The following is a 10,816-nucleotide window of genomic DNA, read 5'->3' as shown; positions in this document are numbered from 1 at the left end:
CTTAGCAGGCAAATTGCGTGTGACTTATTATTTGTGTACAGGAACTCATGTCCGTGCAAATGTCACATTAGTGAGTTTTCTGATGCGAGACAGATTGAAAAATGAAGCGCCGAAGGCAACAATATTAGGTCCCCAGAGTGCAACTTTTATAGTATGGATTTTTCCGAACCAAACGCCTTGTTAAATCAGCTGAAAACAATAAAAAAGTCATTATATAAAAGAAACTCGAAACTTGGTTCGAACTTTGGCTCGAAACTTTACGAGGTTTTATGCATTTAAATGTGAACCTCTGATTGAAAGCAGATTGCAGCAGGATGAGGCATGAAAACAACATTATAGGTCCCAAATGCAGTATGTTTGTATGAAATCAGTCTATCAGTCCACTGAATCAATGAATGGACTGCTTTCTGTGTTTGTAATAAGAGCTCCTTTTTAGTTCAACTTTTGGGGGCACTGATTTTTTCCGAATATTCGGCAAAAGTTGCCGAAAAAATTCGGACGAATAAACCGAAACTAATTTTGGTATCCATCTCTTTAAAATCGCAATAAATTTAAACAAAACATGTGCGGGAATGAATCTGATCCTATTATACAACCTTTTATTGGCACTTAAGGAATGCTGGAAAACAATCAACGTACATGAATGAAACATACAAACAAATTTACTGAATTTACGGCATGTTTGCAGAATTTTGGAGATTTTAAAGGCAGAAATATGTGATCACAATTTTTACAATATTCATACAGAATTAGTCTCAATTAAATTAACAAATTATCTATTTGGACGTATGGTTTCACTATAAGGTCGATATGGCGTGCCCAATCACAACAATACTTTTCGGTGCTGTATTTGCCGGATTGAAGATTTGTAACTGAAATTTCCGTTATGTGTCTCAAGAGCCGACTCTCCAAACGTGCCACGAATCAACTATATAACAACCGAAAACCTAATACGAGAAATGACAAATTAGATTCCTTAGTTTTCTATTTGGCCAACGAGCCTCAAAGAATAATTGCAAACACCACTTTTTTGTCAACTTCTATACAAATCAGTCGAAATTGTTTTACTGGCTAAATTAACAAAATTTGGTTAAAGTAATAAATACCAAGAGTATTTGGACGTAACGTATTTACAATGTAAATCAAGCAAAATAAAGTGCGAACAATTGATTAGCATCATAAATGCACGCAGTTTCGATTGCTACCTCCAATCGGCCAGAAAAAAAATCTTGCGAGAATTTGCGATTTACTTCAAATAATAATATTTCCATCTATCTTTAACCTATTGCATTTGGTTATAATAGAAAAAGCATTGCAACTTTAAAGTTTATTCAACATCCATTGTATCGCCACAAGCGATACAGACGAAGAAAGCGACATGAGCTCCAGCGTACCGAGCCTTTCATATGCAGTTAAAAACCAAAATAAGCTTGGAAGATTTTTGATCTTCAATCAGAAGGTAGAAAATGGCTTCCAAATAGCAGCATTTTCGCAATGCGGAAATATGTTTTTGTCCAGTAACAATCAACGTTACGTAATTTTGTCATGTAGAAATTTCGTCCCTATTTTTGTAAAAAAGATTTCTAATAAACTTGAATTTTTATACTCTATGGTCTTACATTGGTACTTTGACCTATACGGATGCGTCTTAATCAAGACTGGACATTCTTCTTACTTGTAATAGCACTTCATAGGTCATCCCGATAAAACACGGGATGGGACCGATAAAGATGTACAAAAACTAATAGAGGTTGCTCAAAAAATGCATTTTGATGTTGATTTATTCACCGACTACAAAAAAATTGCCATAAAGCAGAAACTTAATGATTGTAAGTACCAGTGTTACATAAACGTACAAGATCGCACCGCTAATTTTCCGTGTGTAGATGCAGTTAGTTACCAAGACGAGAGCTACTCATGTTTTGCGTGTGCATTTCTCACTCATGGCAGAAAAAAGGAAAATGTTCTAAAGCTGGCAGCATACGACGGTTTTTTGGATATTGCGCAAGACATACTGTCCCCCTTTACCGCTGCGAAATGTGCACCATTGTCAGAAATTCCCAAATTATTTTTCATACAGGTGATTCGTGTGTAATTCAAATTTTTCATGCCAAAGTAAAAAGCTACCAAACAAATATACGCATTTATATATTCTTTTAGGCGTGTAGAGGAGATGGGGAAAATTTATTCGAAACTCCATCCAACAGATGCCTTCAAAAGCCTGACCTTAAAAAAGTAACGGAGTTGTCCGTGGCACCGGAAGCTCATTTCCTCATTGCATATTCTACGTTGCCAGGTTTTATGATAAAAAAATTTAAAAATTAAGTGAGCTAACCTTTTGTTAAAACAAACAACGTTAGCGATGCCACTTTCTGCATGTTTAGGCGGTAATCGTTGTTGATTTGGCTGCAACCTAACTCGTACCTAACTACCCTAACTGAATATGTCACAAAAACTTCGCCTGTGTTTTTTCGTATTGACCATCATATCTATCTTAACGTACCAGAAAAAAAATCAAAAAAGGGATTAGGCGACCGGCCAACCATATTTCACAAACCAAAGTATTAATTTCTCCTAGTAATCTAATCATAGTTTTGATTTGGTTCAAATTGGTGTGTATACAAATACAAAGTATATTCTCTTAGAATCTAAGTCAAGGCGCTTGAAGGTAAAAGGGACTTTATTTGTTCAAACGCTTTGTAGCTCTTTTGCACATTATTTAGAAAAGAAGGAATTCACTCTGAACGAGGTCGGTGTGCTTTCAAAGTTACATTGCATTGTGTTCCATAGTAAAACAAATACTAATTTGTTTACTTTTAGGTGTTGTACCATACGAACAAAAGTTTGGCCGAAAAAGATATGGCGGTGGTCAGGAAAATAAAGGGAGAGGATATCAATTGCATTAAGAAAGAAATTGCTTCTGTCACAACACAATTAACTAAGGACATTTTGTTAAAGTAAGTTGATTATATATTAGCAAAATTCAAAAAATTTCAAACAAATTTATACCTTCTCCGTAAGGAAGCACACAAAATGTTTTTTTAAACATACAAGTTTGTTGTGGAACGAAAATAACACACAATCTTTGTTTGCGCAATCAAAATGAAAAAGAATTATCTGCAGAAGCAAATGGGCCTTAACATCAGTGATTAAAACCTAATGTTTTCAGAGGAAATGGACTTCCGCCGATGAATCTCCAATTTCATGCAATTTCAAATAATTTTTTGATATTATCTTCCGAGGTATGATGAAAGTTTACCTTAAATGATGACGTTAATGCACTTAAGTAAACAATGAAGTACATATTTAATTTCACACAAAACTGCTCCTTGTTTAGGGATACAACACAGAGTACGGTTTAGCGGACCAACATAACTTACAGAACACTGCAGAAAAGATGGGTTTTTCCATTCATAAGATTTCGTACACAAACACAAAAGACATGTCTGCAAAAATTAAAGGTCGTAAGCAATAGGAATTTGTGTTATAGAAATTTCTTCGAGCACTGGTCACAGTTGTAGAAATAATTCAGACCGAATTGCCACAATGTTTGAGAGAGTATGAACTTGTTATTTAAGTCTTGTAATAAATTTTATTGTGATAAATATACTTCAATATTACTGTTTCTCGCAGATGTCATCAGTGCTGAAATCACTGAACCTAGCGTATTTCTTTGCGCCGTGCTCACTGTGAATGACAGCAATGGCAGGGGAAAACATCCTCACGATGACTTTACAGTTGGGGCCCTGATGAGCGAATTAGACGGGGACAAATGTCCTAAACTGAGCAAAGTTCCAAAATTGCTTTTTATCCAGGTATTTCAACATTTCGACACACACAACTATAAATATTGTTATGTTCAATTGTAATCTTTCCTGTATTCAAATCGGTATTGTAGCGTGGAACTTTATAGGAAATAACAAGGTATTGTTGATATTTCTTTTCCTTTTTTGAAGGCTTGTGACCCTATCTTCGATGATACCACTGAAGATTTCGATTACTGTCATCACATGGCAGAATACCCTTGCATTCACCCAACATATGCCGATTTTCTAGTATCGCACTCCCGCTCGAGTAATTATTTGTACTTTTTTCTTGAACTAGTAAGAAGTTATTACGAGTAAATACATTTGAGGGCACGTTTTATCTCACAGGCCGATACGAAGACGGCGAACGAGGCGGCCACAAATCAGTGTTTGTCACCAGTTTGTGCGATTGTCTGCTTGAGTTTCAGAACAAGTTGGATATTTTGCAAGTAAGAAATAAAAGCTCAGAACCCATCACAATATCATGCATGTATGCCCGGTTTAAACCACAAAACATATGCGTTTGCCATAGTTGTTGCGTTATCACTCTATTTTGGATACGATTCAATATATTCCAAAAGACTAAAATAAATTCTTTACTGAAGAATGATGTCGAAGGTAGCCGATCAGGGCACAGCCTGAAAGTAGTTATGTTGTTGCAACATAACTACTGATGTAAAGCGTTAAAAAACTATTGTATCGGATGAATATGGACGCTGTAAATCAGGATACTTCACGTGAATGTACCGTTTAAAACCGCACTGCATTTGTGTTTGCCAATGAGCTGGTAAGTCTTTCAGTCTATCAGTGTATTACATGCTCCTTTCAATTCCATATTATTGCTGTGAAAAGACACTACTGCCATTACCGAGACGTATCAAGTCTGATATAAACTGTTTTTAGTCGGATTAAAAGTGTTTTCCAGTGAATCCTGCAGCGTGAAAGTTAGGCCTTTATTCTCTCACATTTCGCCTGCGCCATCATTTCTATAGTATTGGGTAGCGATTCTAATCCCTACAATATTAAAAGGAGGTCCATCAAAATAGTCCTTCCTTGTGTCGATTGTCTTAGTGTCCAATCTCAAAGTAATTCAAACACGAATTTAATTCATGACATACATTTTGTCGCAGATCATGCAACAAGTGAATTTGAAGATGTCACTTGTAAGTCTTGTAGACGTTCCTCAGGTGACAACGCATCTTACACAGCCGGTGAGCGTGGCAACCAAAAAGAATGAAGAAAAATTAAGAAGAAAAAAAAAACAAAAACTATCATTAATCAATGATATGTTTTTATAGTATTTTTGTAGTGTTATTGGCCCGATACTAGCAAATTATTGGCCCGATACTGGTAGTGTGAATAGCGACAAAAGTAGGTCACACATTTATTTGTTCACCTGCGTTGTTTATTTAAATCACTCTTTATTACTTATATGCGCACATCACATCGCACTATGCTTTTGTTTTCCATCTTTTCTCGCACTTTATATTCACACTATAGTCATTTTTCTATGTTTGCCACGTCCCAACGCTCCATTGATTTCCGTGTAAACCGTTGATTGGTTGATTAGCCGGTGCGAAGAGGTGCTACGTTTTATCATCGTTTTAGTTCGTTTATTAAAGAGACGCCCATTTAGTGAATTCAGTGTGAGAGACTTTGGTTTTGGTGATGGGCCGTTTTTAAACCAGGAAATAATTCCGTGACAGAAGCGTGAAATTATGTGTGCAGGTCCTTTATAACACGAAATTGTTCTTGACATGTCACTGTAGATTTTTATGACTTTGCTTTGTTAGCATGTTGAAACATGAGAGTTCTTTAGCGATTTGCCAATCGTAACATTTTTCAGGTGTACACGTAGTGGATAATAAACAGTAGCGATGTAGTAAACAGTAGTGATTGTGATCGGTGAAGCATAGCGTTGTTCGTGCCCTGTATTACTTCATTTCGCACCCTGTTAATCATTCCAATGCTGGATTGTAATTAGCTTCTCTTCCCATATAATCACGGTTGTTCCCTCCTATGGGCAGTTTTTATTTGTACGTGTTGTTGGATCATGCTTTTGTAAATACAAGAACCCACAGTGGCGATATTTTCTGTACATGTACTAACGCCCAAACAATGTCCAACAGTTTACGGTGCAATTTTCAGACAAATTATTGCCACAAACACAGTGTAAAACTGTGGGAGATATACTTCAAAAAAATGCAGGTGACTTTACCAAACATTTAAATGACAACAAATTATGTAATTTCAAACCGATTCAGTTACCAGAGCTGAAACAAAAATCCTGTCACACTGATCACATTTTTCAACATGTTTTTCTATTGGAGAATACCCCGAAGACCTGGCGGCCTTTTCGATGTAGAGTGCGGCAGTGAAGCAGAATGCATTGTAATCTAATGTATCAACACAATGAAAAGGGCACCGGTCAAGGGCGGTTCGGATTACGAACCCCACATAGCTTCACATGAAACACGTAAGAGCTTTTCATCGTACGAAAATTACGACTGTATCGAGGGTGCATACGCGAACATAGAGGACTTGGATGAAAACCAAAATGAAACTGTTGTAACGCAACTGATAATGTGATAAGGGATATGTGCTTCATACAAACGAAACTACGACAGTACCGTACATTGTTTACATACCGACGTGGAATTTAAAGGCACAGGCTAATGTAGCGAATAGACAAGACTGCAAATCAAACAAAAGTTTGCCAAACATTTCATTGTTCCGAGTTTTAAAAAGGCGCCAAAAATGTTTATGCCAAAGGTTCATATGGAAAGGGGTTACTACGTCATGTACGGGACAAAACCTAGTTGGTATGTTTGACAACGAATTGTGAAAAGGTGGAGACGGAAAAACATGCGGTAGAATTCAACACAAACAATGCGGGGATATTGCAACAATTACAGGTGAAACTTATCATAGAGAGATGGCCTGTTTCTAACATCTGCTTTACGTTAAATACCAAGTCTAGGACATTAAGAATACACATATAAAGCGGCAATGGCATTCATCCAAGGGTGTGTGCTCATATGTTACGGGAATATGGGTCGAGGGGCGGAAAGGTTTGAAACAGAGAATAATGGACAGGCGTAGCAAGGTTACTTTTTATTTTTTTTAGTTTTATTTAACGAAAACTGTGCCCTTTGTCGTGTCACCATGCAAGGTTGCATTGAAACTCTGAAAGTGCGTGAAGATATGGAACAAGTTTTTTTTTGCATTTCGACCGACAGGCAAGGGTCAGTGTATCGTTCAGTTTAATACATAAGGCACGCAAAGGATAAGAAAAACGTATAAGTTTCGAACATTAACTTCCCAGGAAGTTGTGAATATCGTTAACTTTCTGTGTATAATGTCACTCACGAAACGCCCAAAAGCGTTTTGTTGCGAATATACCAGTTGAAAACAAAGTGTTCATTTGGCGTTCTAAACCGCAAGCACTGGGTGGCGCCATAGGCCTTTTCAAAGAAGGCTTCATGTTGGCCATTCATAGATGTCCGTTTAACCTTTCACTACAAACAGATGAATCATGTTCCTGTTTTTTATCAGTATTCAGTAAGGTTCAAGCATTGGTAGTGACGGGCAGTGTTTCCCAAACTTTTTTTTTTATCTAAAAAGAACTCTCAGGTGTTTTGCTAGAGTGTAGCGTTTCCTATTTAAGAAAAGTAATCTCGAATCCCCAGTGTGAACAAGAAAATAACTTAGTAGTTTTATCATTGCATGAATTGGTTAGAATATGAACCTTTTTGAAACAAATTCAAACACAAAATTGTTGCAATTTATAAAAGACGTGTTGCAAGCAGCGTGTGAACAAGGATGTGGTTTCAGTGGCTAAAATCCTGAGGACTTTCGAAACCTTGTTACAAAGAGTGGAAAAGTTGTCCCCTCTTGCAATAATGTGCCGTTCCTAATTAAAATATTAAGCACGGAATCTATTTCAATATTCGAAAGAATCAGGATATAGATATTTTTTTTAAATTTTGACCTTAAATTCTTCATTTAACTTAAATTGATCTGCGGTGCTTGGAATCATGAAAGTCGTTAAAGATGGCATCGCAGAAATCGCACCCGATTGATTGTTTGGCAAAACTCGTGCTAACATTTGACAAATTCAAACCATAGCTGTGCGATTGTTTCATGTAAAACCGTTGATTCGCAATTGTTTTGTGGTGAGGAGGAACTGTTTTGTTTGCTTTATATCACACCAGCGGTAGACGCTGTCTTCTGTATTGTGTTGCTTTTTAACCTGTAACTCGTTGGGGTAAAATTACTACATTGGATATCCACGAGAGTACGGACACGTGATTCATTTCCGCGTCGTGTTAAATAGCACGACGATGCTCATTGTCTTATGCTGCAAAATCATTGTGCTCGGCGGTTGATGATTTTGTCTCTGTGTATATTGAGTTGGAGAAAGTTTAGTATCATAATGACATTTGTTTGAAATTTGTCTTCTCTTGCAATAATGTGCCGGTCCGAATTGAAATATTATGCCAGGAATCTGTTTCAATAATCGGAAGAATCCGGATATAGATACCGAATTTTAATACTGATCTTAAATTCTCTATTAAATGTCCCTTAAAATAAATATATCAGTGGTGCTTGCAATCATGAAAGTCGTTAAAGATGGCATCGGAGAAATTCGCACCCGTGCTATTGATTGGCAAAACTCGTGCTAACATTTGTGTGCGATGGTTTCCTGTAAAAAAGTTGATTGTTTCTTGGTTAGGAGGAACTGTTTTGTTCGCTTTATATCACCCAAGCGGTTTACGTTCTCCTCTCTATTGTCAACCTGTTAAGATCTGTGGTGTGAAATACCCACGGACCGATCCAATGACACGCGGCGAATCCGCGTCGTGTCAAATTACACGACGGTGGTTTTTTTTTAGAGGGAAAAATCATTGTGCAAGGTGATTGATGTAACATTTGGTCGCGTGTATTCGGTTAGAGCAAGATTTAAACAAAATGTCATTTGAGCAAGACAAAAAAAAAGCTATGATTGGATACTACAAAAAACGTTTCAAAACAGAAGCAAACTGCACTTTTATAGGTTAAACGCAAGACTAACATGCCGAATTAGCAAAGTGTCATTGTATGGTGGCTCCTTTGTTTAAAACAATAATTTATGACTCTTTTTCATATTTTTACTGTTGTCGGTTGAGAAGTAATGCGAAGCAAAATTCTGCCTCTGTATGTAGCACTTACATCTTATGCTTTGTAACACACCAGCGGTTTACACAGGTTATACTGGGTTCAAATCCCAGTGTGGCAAACAGGCGAATCGTGTAGCTTTCCCCAATTAAGGTGTTGCAAGCACCGTGTGAACAAGGATGTGGTTTCAGTAGCTAAAATCATGAGGACTTTCGAAACCTTGTTACAAAGAGTGGAAAAGTTGTCCCCTCTTGCAATAATGTGCCGTTCCCAATTAAAATATTAAGCACGGAATCTATTTTAATATTCGAAAGAATCAGGATATAGTTACTTTTTTAATTTTGACCATAAATTCTCCATTTAATGTCCTTCAACTTTAATTGATCTGCGGTGCTTGGAATCATGAAAGTCGTTGAAGATGACATCGGAGAAATTCTCACCCGTGCTATTGTTAGGCAAAACTCGTGCTAACATTTGACAAATACCAACCATAGCTGTGCGATTGTTTCATGTAAAACCGTTGATTCGCAATTGTTTTGTGGTGAGGAGGAACTGTTTTGTTTGCTTTATATCACACCAGCCGTAGACGCTGTCTTCTGTATCGTGTTGCTTTTTAACCTGTAACTCGTTGGGGCAAAATTACCACATTGGAATTCACGAGAGTACGGACACGTGATTCATTTCCGCGTCGTGTTTAATAGCACGACGATGCTCGTTGTCTTATGCTGCAAAATCATTGTGCTCGGCGGTTGATGATTTTGTCTCTGTGTATATTGAGTTGGAGAAAGTTTAGTATCATAATGACATTTGTTTGAAATTTGTCTTCTCTTGCAATAATGTGCCGTTCCTAATCAAAATATTATGCAAGGAATCTATTTCAATAATCGGAAGAATCCGGATATAGATACCGTATTTTAATACTGATCTTAAATTCTCTATTAAATGTCCCTTAAAATAAATATATCAGTGGTGCTTGCAATCATGAAAGTCGTTAAAGATGGCATCGGAGAAATTTGCACCCGTGCTGTTGTTTGGCAAAACTCGTGCTAACATTTGTGCGCGATGGTTTCCTGTAAAAACGTTGATTGTTTCTTGGTAGGAGGAACTGTTTTGTTCGCTTTATATCATCCAGGCGGTTTACGTTGTTCTCTCTATTGTCAACCTGTTAAGATCTGTGGTGTGAAACACCCACGGGCCGATATACAATGACACGCGGCGAATCCGCGTCGTGTCAAATTACACGACGGTGGTATTGTGTTGGAGGGTAAAATCATTGTGCAAGGTAGTTGATGTAACATTTGGTCGCTGTGTATTCGGTTAGAGCAAGATTTAAACAAAATGTCATTTGAGCAAGACAAAAAAAATCTTTGATTGGATACTACAAAAAAACATTTCAAAACAGAAGCAAACTGCACTTTTATAGGTTAAACGCAAGACTAACATGCCGAATTAGCAAAGTGTCATTGTATGGTGGCTCCTGTGTTTAAAACAATAATACATGACTCTTTTACATATATTTACTGTGGTCGGTTGAGAAGTAATGCGAAGCAAAATTCTGCCTCTGTATGTAGCACTTACATCTTATGCTTTGTCACACACCAGCGGTTTACACAGGTTATACTGGGCTCAAATCCCAGTGTGGCAAACAGGCGAATCGTGCAGCTTTCCCCAATTAAGGTGTTGCAAGCACCGTGTGAACAAGGATGTGGTTTCAGTGGCTAAAATCCAGAGGACTTTCGAAACCTTGTTGCAAAGAGTGGAAAAGTTGTCCTCTCTTGCAATAATGTGCCGTTCCTAATTAAAATATTAAGCACGGAAACTATTTTGATATTCGAAAGAATCAGGATGTAGAT

General features: G+C 37.2%; 1 protein-coding gene across 1 annotated transcript; it reads left to right on the top strand.

The window, feature by feature from the left end:
• The first annotated feature begins 471 nt into the window (after positions 1-471).
• Positions 472-5,891, top strand: LOC145905865 (uncharacterized). The gene is made up of 12 exons (XM_082993175.1): positions 472-1,459; positions 1,685-1,829; positions 1,887-2,080; positions 2,161-2,296; positions 2,646-2,749; positions 2,821-2,957; positions 3,170-3,242; positions 3,338-3,461; positions 3,634-3,815; positions 3,957-4,074; positions 4,155-4,255; positions 4,937-5,891. The coding sequence occupies exons 1-12, from the start codon at positions 1,379-1,381 to the stop codon at positions 5,102-5,104; spliced, it is 1,563 nt and encodes a 520-aa protein (XP_082849301.1). The 5' UTR covers positions 472-1,378; the 3' UTR covers positions 5,105-5,891.
• The last annotated feature ends 4,925 nt before the right edge of the window (positions 5,892-10,816 follow it).

This window comes from Ascidia mentula, chromosome 6 (genome assembly GCF_947561715.1).
Source record: "Ascidia mentula chromosome 6, kaAscMent1.1, whole genome shotgun sequence".
NCBI lineage: Eukaryota > Metazoa > Chordata > Ascidiacea > Phlebobranchia > Ascidiidae > Ascidia > Ascidia mentula.
The sequence above is the reverse complement of the archived record's forward strand: the minus strand, read 5'-3'. Positions and strand labels throughout refer to the sequence as shown.